At 34.8% G+C, this 22768-nt stretch overlaps 1 protein-coding gene across 2 annotated transcripts in view; it reads left to right on the forward strand.

Moving 5' to 3' along the window:
- Positions 1-2876: 2876 nt before the first annotated feature.
- Positions 2877-22768, forward strand: part of LOC138715673 (uncharacterized) — a 67242-nt gene continuing 47350 nt past the window's right edge. Inside the window, exons 1-2 of one of the 2 annotated variants that reach the window (XM_069848743.1) lie at positions 2877-2953; positions 11989-12060. In XM_069848743.1, the coding sequence (XP_069704844.1) occupies positions 12007-12060 (54 nt within the window). In that variant the 5' untranslated portion in view covers positions 2877-2953; positions 11989-12006. The remainder of the gene's footprint in view (positions 2954-11988; positions 12061-22768) is intronic. The other variant, XM_069848745.1, reaches the window with a different exon arrangement.

Genomic DNA, 22768 nt, shown 5'->3' on the forward strand with positions numbered 1-22768 from the left:
CAATTAGTATCCTACCTGCCCTATCAAAAGCTCTGGAACGTATTGTTCACAAACAACTAATGAACTATCTAACCGAACATGCCTTACTGGACGAATACCAATCCGGGTTCAGAAATGGACATAGTACGACTACAGCACTACTAAAAGTGAATGAGGATATACGTGAAGCCACAGATGACATTACTTGACTTCAGTAAGGCATTTGATACAGTTGACACGGACCTTCTATTATGTAAATTAAGACTTCTGCATCTTTCTGAAAGTTCTGTTACTTGGTTTGAATCCTACCTTCGCGAACGTCAACAATGTGTCATTGCATGCGATTATTCTTCAAGATGGTGTGTCGTGAAATCTGGAATTCAACAAGGATCAGTTCTCGGACCTTTACTCTTCATGATTTATATTAATGACGTGACTAAAATGATAAAACACTGCAAATACCATATGTATGCTGACGACTTGCAAATTTATTTGCATTTCCACCCTGATGAGACTAGTGACGCAGTAAATAAAATAAACGAAGACTTAAATTCGATTTCACTGTGGTCACACAAATTTGGATTAAGGTTAAATCCAGAGAAATCGCAAGCAATCGTAATGGGACATAATCGTCTACGAAGTACTCTTGATAGTGGTACTATACCACATATAACATTGAATGGGATTATTGTTAAATACAGTGAAACAGTTAAAAATCTTGGCATTTTTATGGATAGCGATCTAAATTGGAACACCCAAGTAACACACACTTGCAAAAAAATATTTTCTCAACTTCACTCTTTGTTTCATATGAAAGAATTTCTACCACTTAGTCTAAAAAAGAATCTTATTCAGACGCTTGTAATGCCCCATTTTGATTATTGCGATTCCTTACTAACTAATGTAAGTTCACTCTTAGCTGAGAGACTACAACGTGTTCATAATGTGTGCATACGATTCATCTGCAATACTCGTAAATTTGACCATATAACACCTTCCCTCCAGTTACTTTCATGGGTGCGTCTGAAGGACCGAAGAACAATACATTCACTGTCTCTTCTATTTAGAATCATGCATACTTCTACTCCGAATTATCTCTTATCGCGCTTTCAATTTCTTACAACTCTTCGAAACCGACATCAAGCACTTCTTTCTATCCCTCATCATAGAACGTCTCTATACTCATCCTCGTACACTGTAGAAATACCTCGTCTCTGGAATTCGCTACCTAATGATGTCAGGGACTGCCGGACTTTATCACAATTCAAAATTAAATTGGAAAATTTTGTCTTGTTTAATGCTTTTTAGATATTGCTAGAAGTGTCGATTTGTGTTTTTTTTTACTCCAGATTAAAATCGTAAGTTTCTTGTTTATGTTAGTTAATTAGGATACAATTAATTATACTTAATCACTCATTTAAAGTTTGTGTGACTGCAACTTGTGTATATTTTTGTGTGACTTTACTTCGTTTATAGTGTTTTTTTTTTCCTTTTTATTTCTGTTAATGTATTTGTATTCCTGGTGTTGTGGAAGAGAATGCCTGATGGCCTTAACTACACCAGAATAAATAAATAAATAAATAAATAAATAAATAAATAAATAAATAAATAAATAAATACAGCTGAGTATCAGCGAAAGAAAGAGACTATGTGTACAATGGGATAACCTCTATAAAGCTGAGCAATACCAGCTAAACCAAGTCATGTCCAAAATTAAAACAAAGATCTAGACTGGCTTTTAAAATGATCAGTAGCGACAAACGAATAGCCTATGGATTCTGACAATAATTTACGAATTTGTATACAGAAAAGTATAATATCTATAGGGAAATGAACTCTGTATCTTGCTTTCTTTCATAAAAGTTAGGTTACATTGAATTTCAGATTGGTGATAGCGAAATGATATTTGGCGAGATGAGGCCGAGGATTCGCCGTAGATTACCTTGCATTCACATTACAGTTGGGGTAAACCTCGGAAAAAACCCAACCAGGTACAGTAATTAGCCCAAGCGGGGATCGAACCCGCGCCCGAACGCAACTTCAGATCGGCAGGAAAGCGCCTTAACCGACTGAGCCACGCCGGTGGCTTCTGATTTGACTTCTAATGCCAAATTTAATAATAACAATGGAACCAGAAACGTTTGTACTCTCCAATCTATTAAGTAATTATGCTGCTGTTAATGATGATAATGATAATTATGCTAATTATAATGTGACGATCAATTTTTAAGTTACGGAGTTCTTAGCATGTGAAGAGTCCACTGCAAAAAGGGGAAATGTCGTAAATTTGTGAAAAAATGAGATGAAGGTTCAGTACTATAGATCAAAGGAAGTAGAATATAATACACTTTGTTGCACCGCAAGAGAGATGATAGGTCCAGATATACATTGTGTTGAAGAATTGGTTTACCACAAAAAGAGTGGGAATATCAAAGTTTAAATTGCATTTACTGCAAAATGCAATATTTTATTCCACATTCACCCTTTTTGCTGTGGACTCTTCATATGTTTTATGCACAACAATGTTCAGCTCTATTTAGAAATGTACAGAATTTTTAAGTATAGACAAATATACACTGGCTATAAGATTTGTTTGACCTTTTGAATGAGCCTATTACTTAAAAAAAAAATACGATTTTTGTTAAAGCACGACTAATTACGAAATCATTGTTCTTTAAAAACCAAAAGCAATTAACTGAAAATCTAGCCTACTATCACTTGCTAACTAAATGACTTCTACGTCTTTAGTTAACTTTTAAACAATAGAATAATAAGTAATGGCATACTGTAGTACCGAAAAGTTATAAATTCCAAACGTATTGTCGTAAAATAAGCCCAGCTCTTCTGATAATAAAGCACGTACTCACCTGACTTGACTCGTAGGGTTCCTAGTCACGGTCAAATTATCGTATAAAAAGGCAGCAAACGTGCTCTCACAATTAGTTTATGCCTGTAATCAAGAAGCTACGCCTAGGTAAGCTACTAGTTAGGGACATAATAAATAAAATTTTAATTTTAAAATATATTCCCGTAATTATTTCACATTTGCTAATCATGTCGGTTACTTGGATAGACATGGCAAACAATTTCTTATGGTCTAATGTTCTATAGAGTGGAAAGTGTTCAATGACAGTCGAGGGGCGAAATTTAGCACAACGTTAATTGAAAGGTTCTGTGCCATTTTGATCGTTTGCGCTTAATTTTCCCAGAAATTATTATTTAATACGATAATTTTCGATCACATTATTTTTTAAATACATCTAGAACTGTACATTTAGAGTTCTCAGTTCCAACAGTTATTTTGTATAATGTATCTGTCATTATTACTGTTTAAGAGTATTTTAATTTCATTCATTTATTTAATTCCATAGATCTTACATGAGCAATGAAGCTTTAAGATGTGGAACATGTCAACATTTTACAATATTACAATTACAATTTTTACAAATTTTTATAGTTTTACAATTTAGTAATTTTCTACAATTTTTACAATTTTGTACAATTTTTTTACATTTTGGCGAGATGTAGTGAGATGAGATGAGGTCCGAGGATTCGCCAAAATATTACCCGGCATTTGCCTTTTCGGTGGGGGAAACCTCGGAAAAACCCAACCAGGTAATCAAATCAAAGGGGGTAATCAAATCAAAGGGGTTGATGCCAAGGACTCGCCATAGACCATCCGGCTTCAGTCCCACGGCTGGGGAAAACCTCCGAAGAAACCAAAGTCCAAAGGGGGATCCAACCCAAGCCCGAACGCAGCTCCGGATCAGCAGCCCAGCGAGTCTGCCGACTGAGCTACATCGATGGCTCTACTAAAAGTATACAATACATAGCCAATCAGATTATTAAATTTACAAACGCAAACGATCATTCATAAGTTGAGCTATATTATAATACAAAACAATTTAAATAAAATTTAAGGCATAAACAATTCAACCAGTTGTGATATACAGAAATTGATAATACATATCATGCAAACTACTTCAAATTACAAACACAAACAATTTATCAGTAGAGCTATATAGATTACTATTCAATTTAAAGCATATACAATTCATCGGCCAAAACTATACAAATATATACAATACAAAGTAGCATACTTTCATTAAGCTATACAAATTTGTGCAATTAATATCAAGTAGATTAATTCAATTTATAATCATTAACAATTCATCAGTTGAGCTATACATATTACCATTCAATTTACAGTAGGTCTATATACAATTCATCAGTAGAGCTACACAGACTAGTAATCATTTTAAGAACATATACAATTCCTCAGCCAAACTATACAAACATATACAATCAAATTAGTTCAATTTACAAACTTATTTTCGTTAAGCTATACAATTCATATGAAGTAGATTAATTCAATTTATAAGCTTAAACAATTCATCAGTTGACCTATACAGTGTACTATTCAATTTACAATACATACAATTCATCAGTTATGCTAAACAAAAAAATGCAATACATAGTAAACAGATTAAGTCAATATAAAAACATATTTTAGTTGAGCTATATAAAATTGTACATGTCATTTAAGTAGAATAATTCAATTCACAAGCATAAACAATTCATCAATTGTGTAGAAGGTATGAGTATGTAGAAATTTGGTTAATTCTTTTCTGAACCTTTTCTCGTTGTTCTTCAAATCTTTAAGATAATTAGGCAGTGCATTAAAGACTGTTATACATGAATAGCGAACTCCTTTTTTAAAACAGCTTAGACTAACAGAGGGTAGATGAAGATCTGATTTATGTCTTGTATTAAAATGATGAATGTCTTGATTAGTACTGAATTTATCTTGGTTCTTAATATACAGCATCATTAGGGAAAGAATGTATTCACAAGGTAAAGTCAAGATTTCTAAGTTTCGGAAAATATTTTTACATGAGGTCCTTTTATGCACACCGGTCATTATTCTTATAGCTTTCTTTTGTAAAACAAAAACGTGTTTAGCTTCAGACGAGTTACCCCAGAATATTAATCCATATTTCATTACAGAGTGAAAATATGCAAAGTATGACATTTTAAGTAAGTTTATATCACCAATAGTAGATAAGGATCTTAATGCATAACAGGCAGAGCTCAATTTACGAGCAATACATTCTATATGCGTTTTCCAGTTCAAGTGATTATCCAATTCTAAACCAAGAAACTTTGAGCTTATAGATTCTTTGAGATGAGTTCCATTTAATCGAATACTTTAGGAAACCTGAGCACTATTGTGTGTACTAAATTTGACTGCACTGGTTTTATCAACATTAAGTGCTAGTTTATTTGCATGGAACCATTCATTCATTAGATTCAGCACTGTATTAGAAGTGTTTATAAAATGATCGTATTGTTTGCTTGAAATAATTACACTTGTATCATCTGCATATAAAATTACATGGGATGAATTGTTTATGGTCAAGGCTAAATCATTAATATAAACTAGAAACAACAATGGACCTAAAATTGACCCCTGCGGAACACCATGTTTAATATTTCTAAATTCTGAATAAGTAACTTTATGACTATTTGGTACATTTATTTCTACTTTTTGTTTTCTATTTGATAAGTACGATGTAAACCAACCCAACATCTCATCTTTAATACCATAAAACTTCAATTTTTTTACTAATATACTATGGTCTACACAATCAAATGCTTTAGCCAAGTCACAAAAAATCCCACCTACATGTAGTTTCGAATTTAATGAATTTAGTATTTCATCCACCAAACTAAAAGCAGCATTCTCTGGCGATTTTTGTTTTCTAAATCCAAACTGTTCTAAAACTAATATATTGTTGGACTCCAGGTAATGATATAATCTATTATACATAACTTTCTCAAACACTTTTGAAAATGTTGTTAATAATGATATGGGTCTGTAATTAGCAATAGTACATTTATCTTCCTTTTTGTATATTGGTTTTACTATTGAATATTTGAGTCTTTCTGGAAAAATACCACATTGCATTGACAAATTGCATAGATAGCTTAACGGAGGGGATAATATTTCAGAACAAGCTTTCAGAACTTTACTTGGAATTTCATCATATCCAGAGGAATATTTTGTTTTTAGTTGTTTTATCACATGCATGATTTCTGCTGCGGTAGTGGGAATAAATTTGAGACCTAAAAACTCAGTGTTAAATGCATCAGTTAGGTAACCAAGTGCAGCATCTTCTGCACAATCTTGAATGTTTAAGTTCTGAATAATATTTATATAGAAGTCGTTAAAATGATTTGCAATTGATTTTGGGTTATCTATTTTACTATCATTGATTTTAATGCAAGTAATATTTTCACTCTTTGAATATCGATTAGTTTCATTTTTAATAATATCCCAAATAGTTTTAATCTTATTATCTGAATTTTGTATTTTTTCATTTAGATACATTTTCTTTGCATCTTTTATAACTTTTGTCAAAGTTTTACAGTAATTCTTGTAGTAATTAAGAACATGATGATCATCACTATTCCTACTCATTAAATATAGATTCCTTTTTCCAGCACATGATATTTTAATTCCCTGAGTTATCCACATGTTTTTACTTTTACATTTTTTCACCACCTTGACTGGAAAACATTAATTGAAATAATTCGTAAATGTAGTGAAAAATGCATTCAATTTAGTATTAATATCAATGGTATCGGTACTATATACATTTTCCCAAGATTCATTTTGTAGACATGTATTTAAATGATGAAGAGATTCAGCATTTATAATCCTTTTTTTATTTTTAGATTAACACTTTGGAATTTTTCACTCATATTGAAAACACTTAGAATTTGTGCATCGTGATCAGACAGGCCATTGACTAATGGTACTGTTGAATAGGAATTCAATCTACTTTTATCTATAAATATATTATCAATGGCAGTCCTACTTCCAGCTTGTGTTCTGGTTGGAAAACTTACTGTGTGATTATAAGTTTCAAGAAGTGAGTTTAATTTTCTTTTACGTGAGCTTTCTGATAGATAATCTATGTTTATGTCACCACAGATTACAAATTCGGTATGTGGTTTATAAAGTCTTTTCAATAATGAATCTAAGTTAGTTGTAAATTTCTTATAATCTCCCATTGGCGCCCTATAAACACATAAGATAATTAAATTTGATATCTCATAACCAATTTGTATTCCACAGATTTCAATATCTTGTTCAAGGCAAAAATCAGATATATCAATTTTACTAAATAATATATCCTCTCTGATAAAAATACAGGCACCCCCTTTTTGGAAGACATGTCTACAGAAATGATAACCTAATACATATCCATGTAAAGACAGTTGTAGTATTTCCTGTTGCTTCATATGATGTTCAGTTATACATAATATCTGAGGTTTATGCTTTTGAGTTGCTAAAGAATACCTTAATTACTAATATATCAATGTAAGTAATGGATGTTTGGCAACGCTGTTGCCAAAATGTAGATGCATACTTCACCATAAAGCCTGAGTTCCGCAGGGTGTATGTCGTACGGTGTGTAAAACACTTTGTAGATCAGAGCGTGTAGCAGGCAGTGTTTCTTTACATCTATTCCCTTCACTGCTGTTGGGAAGTGGTGTAAGTGCTACTGAATTTACTGTGGCATTGTAGTTTGTTCTAAAAAATTGATTTTCCACTGAAGGAAGAGAAATAACGCAAAGGAAAATTCTCTTCCTTTTTTCTTAAGAATTTGGCCTGTAACCTTACTGCCACTGAACACTTTCCACTCTATATATCTGATTATATATACAGAATTGAAGTGAAATAACCTTGGAGATAGAAAGGAACGATAGGGTACACGTAAATGAATAGAAAACCTACATTACGTTTTGTGATTAAATGCACGGTTAATTAGAAAATTAAGTTTGAGGTTTCAGCAGTCCGGCAACATCGCCGCTAATACACTCTACTTGTAATACAGATGTAAGAAATCAACAAACTCTGTGTGTCTCGGTAGGTGAGCTGTTTTTTGCCAAGACGTTGCCGCTTGCTCGCATCTTGCAATTGCTTGAATTTAGAGGATTTTTTTTAATTAAACTTACACGAAAACCGTGTAGGCTATTGAAATACGCCAGAGGATAATTATTCTTTATTAGATTTCCTGCGATATGGACAAAAATCACGATTTTACTCGCAAAAGTTACCGAATGAGAGATTGTTAAACATTTGGATGGGGGAAACATTTTTTTTTTTCTGAAAAACTATGAAATTTTCACCAGTATAATATTACAGTATTTTTTTTCATACAACATGAGTTATTCGCTCTGGAAATCTGCAAGGCTATTTCACTTCCACCCTATGAGTGAGAACAAACTGTTCTTCTTAATGGTGCAGTGAGATAAGTTATTTTAAACTGTTCAAGGTTTAGGAACTATGCAAAAGTCATTAGTCTAAAATATAAATTTTGTACGAAACAATGGTTTTCAAATTGGTATTTTAGCAACAGCATATCTTCTGATGTGAGCTCTTTGCTTGTTCCTTATTGGGAATACAATATCATATCGGAAATGCAATAAACAAAATGGTAAAAAGGCGTCAATCCCAAAGACTTAGGGCATAAAGATGCGTTACGAAGAATGGTAATCACACTGAGCATCCTAATATGATATTGAGTATCAAGTATTCATATCTCGGCTAATATTAATTAGGACTCATATCTATTAGACTCTGTCTTCTTGTTTTGATGAATTTTACCATCTCTCAAAATATTCAATGCTTTTTGTTTAATACTTTGTACAAATCAATCCCGTATAGCAGTAGTTTCCGCCAATGTGTGACCCCGACTGTTTTTTATTTAGGAAAAAAGGCTACACATATCAAATTGATTGGTTCACAACTGCTTTATTTACAACTTCATGGAACAATTAAGAATTAAATTAAATTATAAAAGGTTAGAGAGCACTCTGACTTGAGCCTGGGATTCTCGATCTGAAATCGACCATTGAGAAATGCCACGTAACGTATTGAAGTTTTATTATTACAGTGAGGGGGATACAGAAGTGGAGAATCTTGAGAATTGTCTCCGTACCATCATGGACGAACGGGTGTCTAAGAAACATATCTTAAAATGAATTTATTTTGTTCGTCTGCGGTCTGCGTCCTCGCTTCATAAATAGCCATACTTACAAAATAACATGTACTTTATAAAACTTTTATCGTAAATAACTATTATATTCAAATCCGTAAGTCTTTTCTCACCTTCCTAACAGTTTAAAAGTAAATATAACCACAGCTTCACTTAACACATTAAAAAATAATTGAATGAAAAGGACATGTTGGTTAATGTTACAAAATCAGTTCTAAATAAAAATTTCATTTTAAGAAAGTCTACTTTTATTTTATCAAACATAGACTCAAATTACTTTGAAATGTTTTCAGATAAAAGTTTCAGTGAGAAATATCTATGAAAGAGGTTTCACATACACTTCCGTCGTGGTTTTCCACAGTAACTTAGGCAAATAATGAATTGAAATTTTCATTGCCACGGTCCATTTCCCTTCCCCTCCAGTGTAGAAAAATAATTTAGATTTAATATCATTCATTTTCTTCATCTTATTCCATAGACATTTTCAGATCAAGACGCATGTCTCGTCCGCTTACGGCAAGGGTTGCTTTCCACAACCGTTCCTGGGTTCCCAGCCTTCCGCAATATCGCTGCCAGGATTCATTCCTTAAGAGCACTTCCAAGGGCGCTTCGACACCTTGGAAGGGTCGTTGGAATGGATCATGTGCTGCTTGGTCACCTTGGCGATATGAACTTAGGGCGGGGGTAGGGGGGGTCCCCATTGAGTGAGCGGGTGAGGGGACACATTGCGGCCGGTGAGCTGTACACTTCGGGGGCAGTAATCTGCACACACGTTTCAGGTATATGACCTAAAAGAAGGTAATTTATACACATGTAATTTGCACACACCGATTTTGGATATATAATCTGCACACCCAAACAACCCAGGTAATGAAAACAGAGCTATGATGGCATGTATTTCCTTTGAACATACTCCTACTACAATATTAACGTATTAAGCAATAATTTATATTGGTAGGTGGTATTTTGTTCGCTTAATGAATTCCAATCGGGATACTGCTTCGCAGTAAAATCTTTTGTATTTTTCTCCATAGATTCTTTCTTCTTTAAGGAGCCTTATTTTTAATTTTTCCTGCAGTAGATATCCCCTAAATTTTCACGTAGGCCTATATGTATATTTGAAATTCAATTAACCTGTTTGTTAAACTATAAATATCAGGATGAGCAGAGTAAAATGTCTTGTTGAATCTAATATGAAAATACTCACAGACATTAATTAGTTGTACGCTGCAAGCTTTCTGTTTTAGCTGCCCATATTGTAGGAGGAAAGGTAGCGTCGTCGTCTACATAGGTGTCTACTAAAATAAATAGTCACAAAAGTTATCTAGCTTTTCATCTTGTGGCTTAATGGCCACTAAATCAGATACAAAACGGTCGCCATCCTCATGTAGATCTAAAAATGGTAGCGCGAATACAAATTTTAACCACCTGCCGATTTCAGAATCACTTTTATATTTGTTTATTGAACCATATTTTTTTAATCTGACGAAACCAAGATTGACTTAGCTGGAATGTACATCCAATGGCATTGGCTTCACTCCATACAACACTTATTGCAGCATAGATAGCACTTATAAACAACTGAATTCAAGGACCAATACTTTATGTTGAACTGCTGTGTAACTATCCATCTGAGTCAGTGTAATTCATACAGTACCTCTCTCCTTTCATTACAATTGTCAATTGTGTTTATCGCTTGTAACATTGTTTGACATTGCGTTCGATTTATATGTAATTTATTAAAAAAAATAATCCGAGTTATGCTGTGTGTGCAGTTTATATACGACCCTTACTACCTAGGTTTTGTTGTGTGTGCAGATTACATGCCACAGATGTACAGCAAAGGTATGGGAAAAAATATACCTGAAAAGTGTGTGTAGTTTACCTCCGCCCGTACACTTCATTCTCATTCATCCCAATAATACGGGATGCAAAATAGGCCTTAGTATGACCGACATGCAAAGGGTCGCCCCGTCCCTAGTCACCTTTACCTAACCTAACCTAACTTTATTTACACTTCCGTCAATGCAATATTATACTTTACTTAACGTTGTTATTAAGTTATAAAGGATATTTATAGACAAAAGGGTGATGATATGGTGATAACTCTGAAATTTCTATTAAAATATGCAGACATGCTTGGGAAAGAGGAAATCTCTTCCAAAACTAAATTATTTACGCTACAAATATCGAAGGCTCTATATGAAATCGAACTCATGACCCTACACTAAAAAGTCGGAAGTTGTTGGAAATACGCCTCATTCCTTGGGCCCTCATCGGTAGCTTAGCGTTAGTGAGAGAGCTCAACATCCCTCGGATTCGTGTTCCAGACTCGACCTTCTATGGAGTAATGGATGATTTCTAGAATTCTTAATTTCATAAACTTTCATAATTTTATTCCACATATTTCACTTCATATTACCTTAACGTCCACTCAATTCGCACCAGAGAAATGGATGACAAAGAGTGACGGCTGATTTTCGGCGAGGTTGGAAGACGAGCCAGAGTATAATTCCCACGTAATTCTAAAGCCCATACACATGAACTAGGTGGAAATGGCTACTTCACGAAGCTCGCTGATATGCAGAATAATTTCAGGTGACAGTCGAGGACGTTCGGTTAGTGAGACTCGAGTATATATAATGAAAATAAGGGTGACAGTCGGGGATGCACAGTTGACGACAGCCAATAGCATCTGATCTGAAAATTCTTGTGACACTTGGTAACTGTCTCAACCATCTCCAAGGAATCTCAGAAACTACAAATTCATACTAATTTAACGCATTCATCTCACCCTTCCCTCCAGATAGTGTCAGTGTACACGGACTTCAGTCCCATGTCATCAAAAATCAAGACATATTTCTTTTGTACATAGCCGCTTTCTAAGGGAAACTGTATAAAGTATAACGTATAATTTCGTTTTTCTTCTTTTTTTTTTTAGCAGCAAAAATTACTAAAAATGGCGCTGAAACTCGCCTTATTAGTGGCCGTTGCCGGAGTACTTGTCATGCAGGTGAGCTTTAATATTTAATTAGATTTGTCGCATGTGTAGAAGAAAAAAACATTTAAACAGTACATATTACGTACACAAGTTTTATGTCATTTCTCAGTGACTTTACCAGGCGACCCGAAAGAACTCAAATTAAAGTGTAATATGGGTTCATTAGGGTCGTTTTTTAGTAGGGGGCCTATGCCTTATTTGTTTATGACATGTAGATAGTACAGTATATTACTTTCGATACGTATTATCTAAGTTCTATAACTCAATCATTAAAATAAAAAAAATATGATTTTATGCAGTCATTCCTAAAAGTAAATATTTTAAAGATAGGCGAGCCTGTTGAGAAATTACTATTAGGCGGTAGCGTGCGGAAAAACTCTTTTAACAGTAGTGCAAAGATTATTTTAACACCGACGTTTTTAACTGTTTCCGGTTGAACCAATAGCAGGCCTACTTTTAAAAGCAATTATTTTTTGTTAAGAAACGTACGAGTATATATACAAAATAAATTGTTTCAACAAGAATTTTATTGATGACTATATGAAACAATTAAGAATTAATTATAATTATGAAAACATACCGCCACTAGGTTTGAACCGGAGATATCTCGATCTGTAGCCGATTTTTCTACTTCTGAGTTATACCACCGTGTACTTTTGGTGAAATAAAGTTTCATTATTGTAATCAAAAGGAATATAATCGTGCACAAATTTGCCTCTGTATGAGCAGGGACGAATGGCTGTCTAGAAATGGTGCGCGGCACACATGTGAATTGGATTTTATTTTGCTCGTATGATTTATACACTCGGTCTGTGTCATTGTTTCGCAAACAACCATACTCTCAAAATAATGTAATTTTAACACTTGTATCGTGAATAAATAGTAGAGCTGTTACTATAGACTAAAAGTAATGAGAGCAATACATTACGAACTAGAGAGTTAATTACTAAGCATACTCAAAAAAAAGATGACGACGTTATTCCTAAGGTAATTTTTAATCTTATAATCAACAAAAATGGATCAACTGTACATAAATAACAGATGAGGACGGATGTTTTTATTTGAGGGTAGTTTCATTCGGCCTTCCTTCAATAAAATTGAGTTTGATTGAAGGCCCTCGGAGTGTGGTGCTGGCCATATTACTGCACCAGATGAAGAAAGATTAAAAGTTGTACTTCTCTGCACCACATAGACTTTGTATGCGGGATCATTTTTTTAGTAGGTTATTTTACGACGCTTCATCAACTTAGTTTATTTAGCGCCTGAATGAGATGAAGGTGATAATGCCGGTGAAATGAGTCCGGGGTCCAGCACCGAAAATTACCCAGCATTTGCTCATATCGGGTTGAGGGAAAACCCCGGAAGAAACCTCAATCAGGTAACTTGCCCCGACCGGAAATCGAACCCGGCCCAACTGGTTTCGCGGCCAGACGCGCTAGCTATTACTCCACAGGTGTGAACTTGCGGGATCCTTAAGGCGTTAGGTACAGCTTGCAGCAGTAGAATTTTGGAAATATTCAACAATTTTTTCCTCCATTACAGTATCTTACATAATAATGAAAATTACTATGTGTTCTGCTATGAAAAAAAAAACGACTTAAAGAAAGTATGTCCTTTGTTCCTTTGTTTTTTGTTTTTTTTTTTGTTTGTTTTTTTTTTTTCAAAATTGAGTTCACTATGCAGTGATGATGCGTTTCCCACACACATAACTCAAAAAACTATCCAACATCCTGTGATGAAGTTCTTTGTGTGTATTTATGCATGTCATATCTACACTATGATGCAACAACACTTCTATACCTTTGATAGATTGTCTGATAAAAATACATTCATTTTTAAAAATGGTCAAATATCAGTATTTTCTACTACACAAAATAAAAAAAAACATATTATTTATAAAGGAATGTAGTCAAAATAGCATCATATTATAAATACTGTATGAGTTTCGGAAATGAAATAAAGGAGAGAAAACATGAAAGAAAAAGGTGACAAGTTTTTGGGTTACGAGGGAAACGCTTCATCAGTGCACAGTGAACTGCCAACATTTTGAATTTTGAAAAATAGAACATAATTATTTTTTTAAATCGTAAAAATATTTTTTCATATAGCAGAAGTACAGTGTTTTATACATACCAATTTTGATTATTGTACAAGATACAGTAATGGAGAAAAAAATGTTGAATATTTACAAAAATTTTACGGCTGTAAGCTGTACCTAATCCCTTAACAGGCAAACATCTAAATAGTTTATATTCCTGGAACTACTAGTATTTCCATGTTGAACTATGAATCTATTCATGCGGAAAGTATAGAAATAAAGACGTATGGGGCATTCCATGTCAAATCAACACAAAAAAGTGGACTTTTCAACCCGACCACCTCAGATTTTCATTAAATTGGGTAGGATGGTAAAGAACCTTAAGTTAAGAATTATGTAAAATTTTAGCCCTCAGTAATGCACGATATCCCTACAGCAATTCTATCAATACGAAAAAAAAAATGTAAACGTGCCGCATACAATGTCAACAAAAATAATTCATAACTTCTCTTCTAATTGAGGTAGAATCTTAAACTTGGGCTTATTTTAAAGCTAAGGGATCATACGTTTCAATAAAAATAGGTTTGCATCAAAGTAATGAATTCTTTATTGAATAGTCACGTAAAACACATTTTAACATTGAATATCCATAAATGCAGGACAAAATTATTTCGCGAAAAATGTATGTTATAGAGGTAAGAGTATTCTCCCCTTGGTGTAAGTTTCATTTTGGAAACGTTTCAGGAATATCAGTAAAAAAATATATCAATGTATTGGTTTGTAGCACTTAACCCCGTCTTACACCAACACTGCATGCGCACGAGTTCCTACTTGTCTGATAAGCTGCGTCATCGGTCTGTCAGGCCGTCATGAGTGGCAGTTTATACAATACAGTCTTCAATTTATACAACACGTGTAAACTGTTTTAAGTGCAGTGTCGTTAGTTTTCGTAGTATGTGGTAGTTTTGTGCGATGTAATGAAGTCGCGTTTTAAGTTATAGGCCTATGTTTGCTGCAATCCCTTCGAGAAATCAGGGCACTGTAATTAGAGGAAAAATTTAAGAAGTGTTATATCGTGGATGCTTAATGTATTTCCTGATTTAAAACAGGAACAAAAGGTGTGCGCTATGTGTCGCAAAGAAATAAAAATATAATATGATGCTGTTACGCAAAATCGTCATAATGACTCTAGTAATGAAGAATACGTCGACTCTACAGCAAATGTAAGTTCATTAAATACAAGTCTTTTTGACCAAGGTGTGTTCCTTATTAAACAAGAAAGGCTACAACAAGAGAAATATAAGAGACAGAAATTTGAAAATATTGTAAAAGACAAAGTCTTCGATATAAAGATGCCGAGGAATCAGGACCTTTCTGATTCTGAAATTTTGTCTCAGTTGCAGGAAAATTTTCAAAGTTCAGGTAAAAGTGAGAAAATCACCATTTTAACACTAATACCTGAAAGCTGCAGCGTAAATAATATAAAAAAGAGTTTCTTTCAGCTTTGGAATACATAATTCGGAAAGCCAAAGTCCTGGCAAAGGGAAAGGGAATTTTGTGTTCACCAAATCCGAAACCTGGAAAACCCTTGCTCGCGGCTGTTGCCGATAAAGTTAAATAATTCTGTTGTTCTGACGACATAAGCAGAATGATGCCTGGTAAGAAATATTTGTTGTGATTAAAGAATCAGGGATAAATCACATGAGCAGAAATTAATTATATGCAGTGTTTAAAAATTCTAACCCTGACAAAGAAATTGTATTCTAGCTGGAGTTAGTGGACTATACTGTCTGTGTTTGTGTCCTATAAGAATGTAAAACTTATGCCGGAAGCAATTTATTAAAGTTTCAGGTCTACGTGGATTGCAAGAAAATTTTTCTTTATACTTTCCAACTTATCAACATTTCTTGGCTTCTATGGTGTGCAATCCTCCTCATATAAATTGCTTATTCAGGAAATGTGCAGAATTTCCTGAACCATTCAAAATAAGAGAGGGTTTAGAGAAATGTTTCGTATAAAACTGCAGTGAATCAGTGACCTACAAGCACTGGATGACGACTGACCGATCAACGCTTGAGACTATAATGAAACCCACAGACAAATTTTTCGACTGTCTCTTGGAGAAACTTGGTGATTTACTGACTCACTCATTTATATCATCTGAACAAAGTAAGTTTCTACGTGATATGAAATCATTTCTACAGCCATGCCTGCTTGTTGTGTTATGCGACTTCGCTGAAAACTATTATTTCGTAATCCAAGATGAAATTCAGTCATATCACAGGACTAATGTGCAGACAACCATTCATACTTTCGTAATATATCATAACGAATCGTCATCCGATACAGTCTATTAAAAATCTGGTAATAATTTCACACTACCCGAAATATGACACTACAGCTGTACATCTGTTTCAAAAATATCTAATGGAGTCATTAAAACAAACATCTGTAATTCACCACAAAAATTATGTATTTCTCCCATGGATTCTCTGCTCAGTATAAAAATAGAAAAACAATTTCTTGAACCTCACATTACATGAAGAAGATTTTGGATTTCCAACAGAATCGCATTATTTTTGCATATCGCATGGCAAAAGAGCATGCGACGTTGTAGGTGGGACACTTAAAAGGTTTGCGGCTTGTGCTAGTTTGCAGAGACCATCCGATAAACAAATAACTACACCTAGGGAATTGTACGACTGGACAAGGCATCATCTCCCAAACATTAATGCCGTTTATGTGACTAAAAAAGGCTATACTGAAGAGGAAGAAATGCTTGCTCTTCGATTTGCAAAATCCACCGCAGTGCCTGGAACACAAGTTTCATATAGTCCTGCTGTTTAGGATGGGTATTATAATTGCTAAGCAGTTTTAAAATGTAGTTGAAACAATGCAACATCCTGTCTGGAAAGATGATCAGGCTATTTCATCTCAGCAATGAAAGGTAAGCATTTCTTACAGAACTTCAGGTTTAACAAAATCCATGTGACAATAATTTATTTCAGGTAATAATTAAAAAAATCGAATTATGTACTACATGTTAAATTACATAGCGACATTCAAGAATATGATCAAATATAATTAAGTAGAACGAATGTGTGGGACATAATTATCGCGACTTATACGGTTAGCTTACGCTTGCTGTGACATAATAATTTTTATCTTTATACACCTATGAAGATTCCAAGTTGAAACTTATCAGTTCATTATATCACTAATTGAGGAGTACTATATATTTTTTTCATTAAAATAGAACCCCCGCATTTTTAAATATGAATATATGAAAATTGTTTCACCATGTTTTTTAGTGTAATTGAATACATGCAGAAAACAATATAAGTAATAAAAACTATCACATATTAAGAATGTATCACCCAATTTTTGTAAATTTATCTGGAGACGTTGTTGAGATATATAATTTTAATTGAAGCGGCGTGCTTACAAAAATGTGAGTTTTCTTCATGTTTGAAACGCCACTGACAGAAAACGAAAAGCACAGGACATATGAAACTCGGCAGTTTTAGTTAGCACGGCAGGTCAAACAAACCCTTAAATTTTGAAAGAAATCTGAGTCGGTCGGGTTGAGTGCCTTGTTGATTTGATATAAGAACTACACTCTAAATATAACTAATCTATTTAGAGATGTTGATCTAAACAATATAACGGATGATTACAAAACTCGTCATTACTTATTTTGACGTGATAACGTTTTTATAATTCGGTCTGCCGGTAGGAGTGTAGGCTAGGAAAGTGAGCGTAACGAAATTCGGTAGGATTCTGAAGCAATCGTACGATAGAGAGTTCCTTATGGATTTCGTTAATTTAAATGTCAACATGTGGAGTATAACCCCCTCTACGCGATTAGGTGTGCTGGCTGGGAAAGTTGTCGTGCATGGGGTAGTGAGGGCGTGCGAATGTTGGAGTACAATTTTGAGTGCACAATCAACTTCAAGCCGGTGCTGTGATTACACGCATTTTCCAATTTAGATACAATAAACGGCATTTGATTTTTAATAAGCCTATTTTCTCGGACGAAATTATATTTAATCAGAAATTTCGATGTGGAAAATTAGCGTAACATCGCGTTACAATGGCCGCTTTACCCAGCCGAAATTGAGTAAACGTGCTCAAACCCATAGAGCAGATCAACAAACCCAGGAAAAGCCCGTTATGAGTGAAACTGAATGGTCTAGAAATTGCAGGGAACGTCAGAAAACCAAGAGCGTGGAAGTCGCTCAGCCAGGTAAGAGCGCTGCCGGCCCCAGTATGCCTACTGGTCACATGTCCAACGTTTATATGTCCAAGTGGCGTGATCAAGAGATAAGATCTCATGGTGAATTCAAAAAGGTGTCACTCATTAATGCTGAGAAACAATGGAGGTTTAGGGAACGACAGAAAGCGACATGAGGAGAAGTAGCGCGGCCGCTGTGGTTTGCTATAATTATGTTTAACTTACAATTGTCTCGAACACTTATAAAGTTATAACCAGAGTGCGGATTTTTATGACCTAAGGACCCTAAAAATGATCCAAAAATTTAGGAAATGTCCTAAAATGCTGAAAAATGATCTAAAAATAAACAATTCTATAAGTACAGTTGTCAGTACAGTGACTGCTCTCTAGAAGCAAAGTTCCCTTCGGGTATCTTCGTTACAATTCGGAGACAGGCGATGTTACATGTAGTTGGACCACGTTGCTTGATATCTACAGTTATAATTAAAGTATTCTGTGTGTTACTTGATAGCGTAATGGTAGCGTCCCGGCCGTGGTACTCATGAGGTCTTGCGTTCGAATACAACCTAGTGCCTTTTATATGTTCTTTTTTGTTTTGTTTTTAACAGAGAGAGAGACCAAAAAACATAATTGCGCCTTTCTCTTTTATGATTATTTTAAAAATTAGCATCAGGTTCATGAATGTATTATGACATGACTTAATCATTATTTATTATGACATTGCTGCAATTGGAAGGAAAAAAAAAAGATTTTATTCTCAACAAAAATATCTTTCTTGGCATAAACAAAACTAACTTACTAGCGTCTGCCTTAGAACATTCAAACAATTAAGCGTTTAAAAAACAAAACAAAAAGCCACGATTCAATATTTAATCTTCCCCACATCTCGATCAAATCTTGCAGTCGAGTCTTTTCAAATAGCGACTGTCCTCAGCCACGATATTCCAAGTATTCTGCCTACGTGCAGGTCTTTCACTGCAAACCCAGTAATCTCCAGTCTTTCCTATTTTCTGTCTTTCTCTTAGTCTCCGCATACGATCCACATAATGTCGTATATTATTTGATATCTTCTGCCCCGAACTCTTCTCCCGTTCACCATTCCTTACAGTGCATCCTTCAGTAGGCAGTTTCTTCTCAACCAGTGATCCAACCAATTCCTTTTTCTCTTTCTAATCAGTTTCAGCATCATTTTTTCTTCATGCACTTTTTCCAACACAACTTCATTTCTTATTCTGTCTGTCCAATTCACACGCTCCATTCTTTTCCACATGCACATTTCAAACGCTTCTATTAGTTTTTCTTCATTTCGTCGTAATGTCCATGTTTCTTCCCTATACAGTGCCACTCTCCACACAAAGCACTTCATTATTCTCTTCCTTAGTTATTTTTCCAGAGGTCCGGAGAGATGCTCCTTATTGTCCAAGAAATATTTACGAGCTTGCTCAAAGTTATTTTACCAATAGGAAAGTTCAACTCAGCCTCTGCAACACCACTTACCGAAAAAGTAGAGCGGGGTTGCCCCCAAGGATGAACTTGCAGTCCTGGCTTTTGGGTCATTCTTTACGACGATCTACTTCAACTGCCCCTTCTTGAGAGCTGCAACCTATTAGCATATGTGAACACAGGACTAAGCATCCTGTTCGAATGGGGTCGAGACAATAAGTTGCAATTCAATCCAGAAAAACTAAAGCCATGTGTGCAACTAGAAGAGAAAATTGGTCACACCGAGAATCGAAATGAACAAGCAAGAAATTGAAATAATTGATCAGTTGCAGTATTTGGGTGTTGTTTTGGGCAAAATACTAACGTTCAGAGCACACTTCAATCATTTAGCAACTAACTGCAGCAAATTGTAATCTAGACTCTCAATGGCTTCGAGACCCACATGGGGTTTGAACTCGGACATACTACGTATTATATAGAGAGGAGCTGTAGAACCTTCAATTTTATACTGCGCATCTACCTTCCAGGACACACTAGATAAACAATGGGCTAAAACAAAATTAGCAAAAATCCAAAGAGACTTTCTACTGAGAATTACTTGAGCTTACCGAACTGTAACAACTGATGCTCTCAAGTCATCGCAGCTATTGAACCATTAGATCTTACTGGTATATACAGAGCTCAATTATCTGACTTAAAGAAAAATCGAAAAAAAAAAACTCCACTACAACATTCAACAACCACAATATCGAACAGTTAGCCGATCACATAGCAGTGGGCCACCCAAGCATTCCATCAAAAGCACAACTCCTCCTCACCTGCTCCTCGACACACGACTACCACATATATACAGATGGATTACGACACAAAAGTAATCAACTGGAAGAACAAGTAGGCTGCGCATTTATTGGCTATCACAGTGATAATGAAATATTTTGCACCAAGATAAAACTGTCTCCTTATTGCACAGTTTTTCAGGCAGAACTTCTAGCAATTAATGAAGCTATGAAATGGTGCATTAAGAACGAAAACACAGCGCGCATATTTAGTGACTCTCAAGCTGGCCTTCACTGCATCGGTGACAAGTACAACCGTCACCCATTAGCGATAGAGGCAAGAGAATTCTTCAAAAGTACGCACACCACATATGCCTCACTTGGATCCGTGGACACAATTTTGTGTAAAAGGAAATGAAAGAGCTGATGAGCTAGCGAAAGCAGCAGCCTCCAGTAGCGAAACTCTGACATACACTTTACAACCAATATCATATATCAAGAAACAAATACAACAACAGACTCATCAAAACTGGAATACTAGATGGACGACATGAACAACCGGATCACTAACAAGAGACACCTACTTCCCAACAATCCACGACCGACTCAAAAGCCATCACTTCAAATCTACTTTCGTAACAACTCAGTTTCTTTCTGGACATGGGAAATTTGGAACTTACTTCGACAGATTCAACATTCCAGCAGACATCGACTCTACATGCTCCTGCCGCGAAGATATTCACAGTGTGAAACACATTCTATTTGACTGTCCTATTATTGAAGCAATGAGATTTCAAATAAAGACACACCTTGTGGACTGCAACACCGAATACAGGACTCCACTATGTAAGTGATCAAAAAACATTGTTGCTACAGACAATTTATAGACTTGGTAAACGTTATCTTTAAAAGACTGTAGATATATATATTTCACCATTATCTGTGTAAAACATAAGTGGTATAAATAAGTAGTATACCGTATAACAAAACTAAAACCCTAGAATACCGCTTGGCTAATTAGGGATCTTTTGAGCGGATATTTAATAATAATAATAATAATAATAATAATAATAATAATAATAATAATAATAATCACCTTAATTTCATTCAGGCGCTAAATAACATAGATGTTGATACAACGTCGTAAAATAACCCAATAAAATTAAAAAAAGATGCTCCTTTTCCTATTAAAAGCTTCCTTTGCTCATGTTTGCAGTTTTCCTTGGGAAGGATAAATGCGGTAACTTCCCGTTGCTTTCCGCACACCACTGTCTCTTTCGAATCTTAATAGATCCCAGGGGGCCCAAGCGTGGAGGTGAAGGAGTGGATTTGACTAATTTGGCCCTCCGGACTTCACCGAAATTCACCGCAAGGGATAAATATTAGTTCTATCAGGACTTTTGATCCGATCAGATACCAGGAAATCCCAATTAGTCTTTGCCTCCCGTATCGTGGACGAGCTTCTACAAATCATCAGAAAATCTTGGGGGGGGATTGGGCCAATTTTTCCGCAAAAGTTTCTACACTTGTACCCTCATAGTTCAGTCGGAAGAACGTCGGAATTTAGATGTCAACATCTCAGGATCAATTCCTCATCACTTCTTTCCATTTTATTGTGTTTCAAGATAGTCTACAATCTATACTAATAATAAATCTGTAAGCAAAATTTTTCTGGTAATTGTCGCTTTTCCAAAAATAATTGGTGTTAACATGTATAATTAATCGTCCTGAAACCGAAAATCGCTTTTTTTTAATTTTTGTTTCTCTGTCTGTCTGTCTGTCTGTTTGTCTGTCTATCTGTCTGTCAGGATGTTTGTTACCTTTTCACGCGATAATAGCTGAACGGATTTCGATGAAAATTGGAATATAAATTAAGTTTGTTGTAACTTAGATTTTAGGCTATACGACATTCAAAATCAAAATACTTTAATTAAAAGGAGGGTTATAGGCTAAGGGGACGTAAATTAAATAAATCGAAATATTTCGCTTATTATTGATTTTTGTGAAAAATATTACATACAGTAACAAAGGTTTCTTTAAAAATGATTTCCGAGTAAAATTTTGATACGACTGATATTTAAGGATATAGAAGAGTTTTAAAATAACAATAGGCCTGTAATACATTTTCACCGCCGCCTCAGATTATAGCGTCGTTGTTCCGTAACTCATATGTGCAAAATATGAAATTTTTCAGTAGGAAGAAAAAACAGATTCATTCTTTCTATGGCA

Source organism: Periplaneta americana, chromosome 15, assembly GCF_040183065.1.
Source record: "Periplaneta americana isolate PAMFEO1 chromosome 15, P.americana_PAMFEO1_priV1, whole genome shotgun sequence".
Lineage (NCBI taxonomy): Eukaryota > Metazoa > Arthropoda > Insecta > Blattodea > Blattidae > Periplaneta > Periplaneta americana.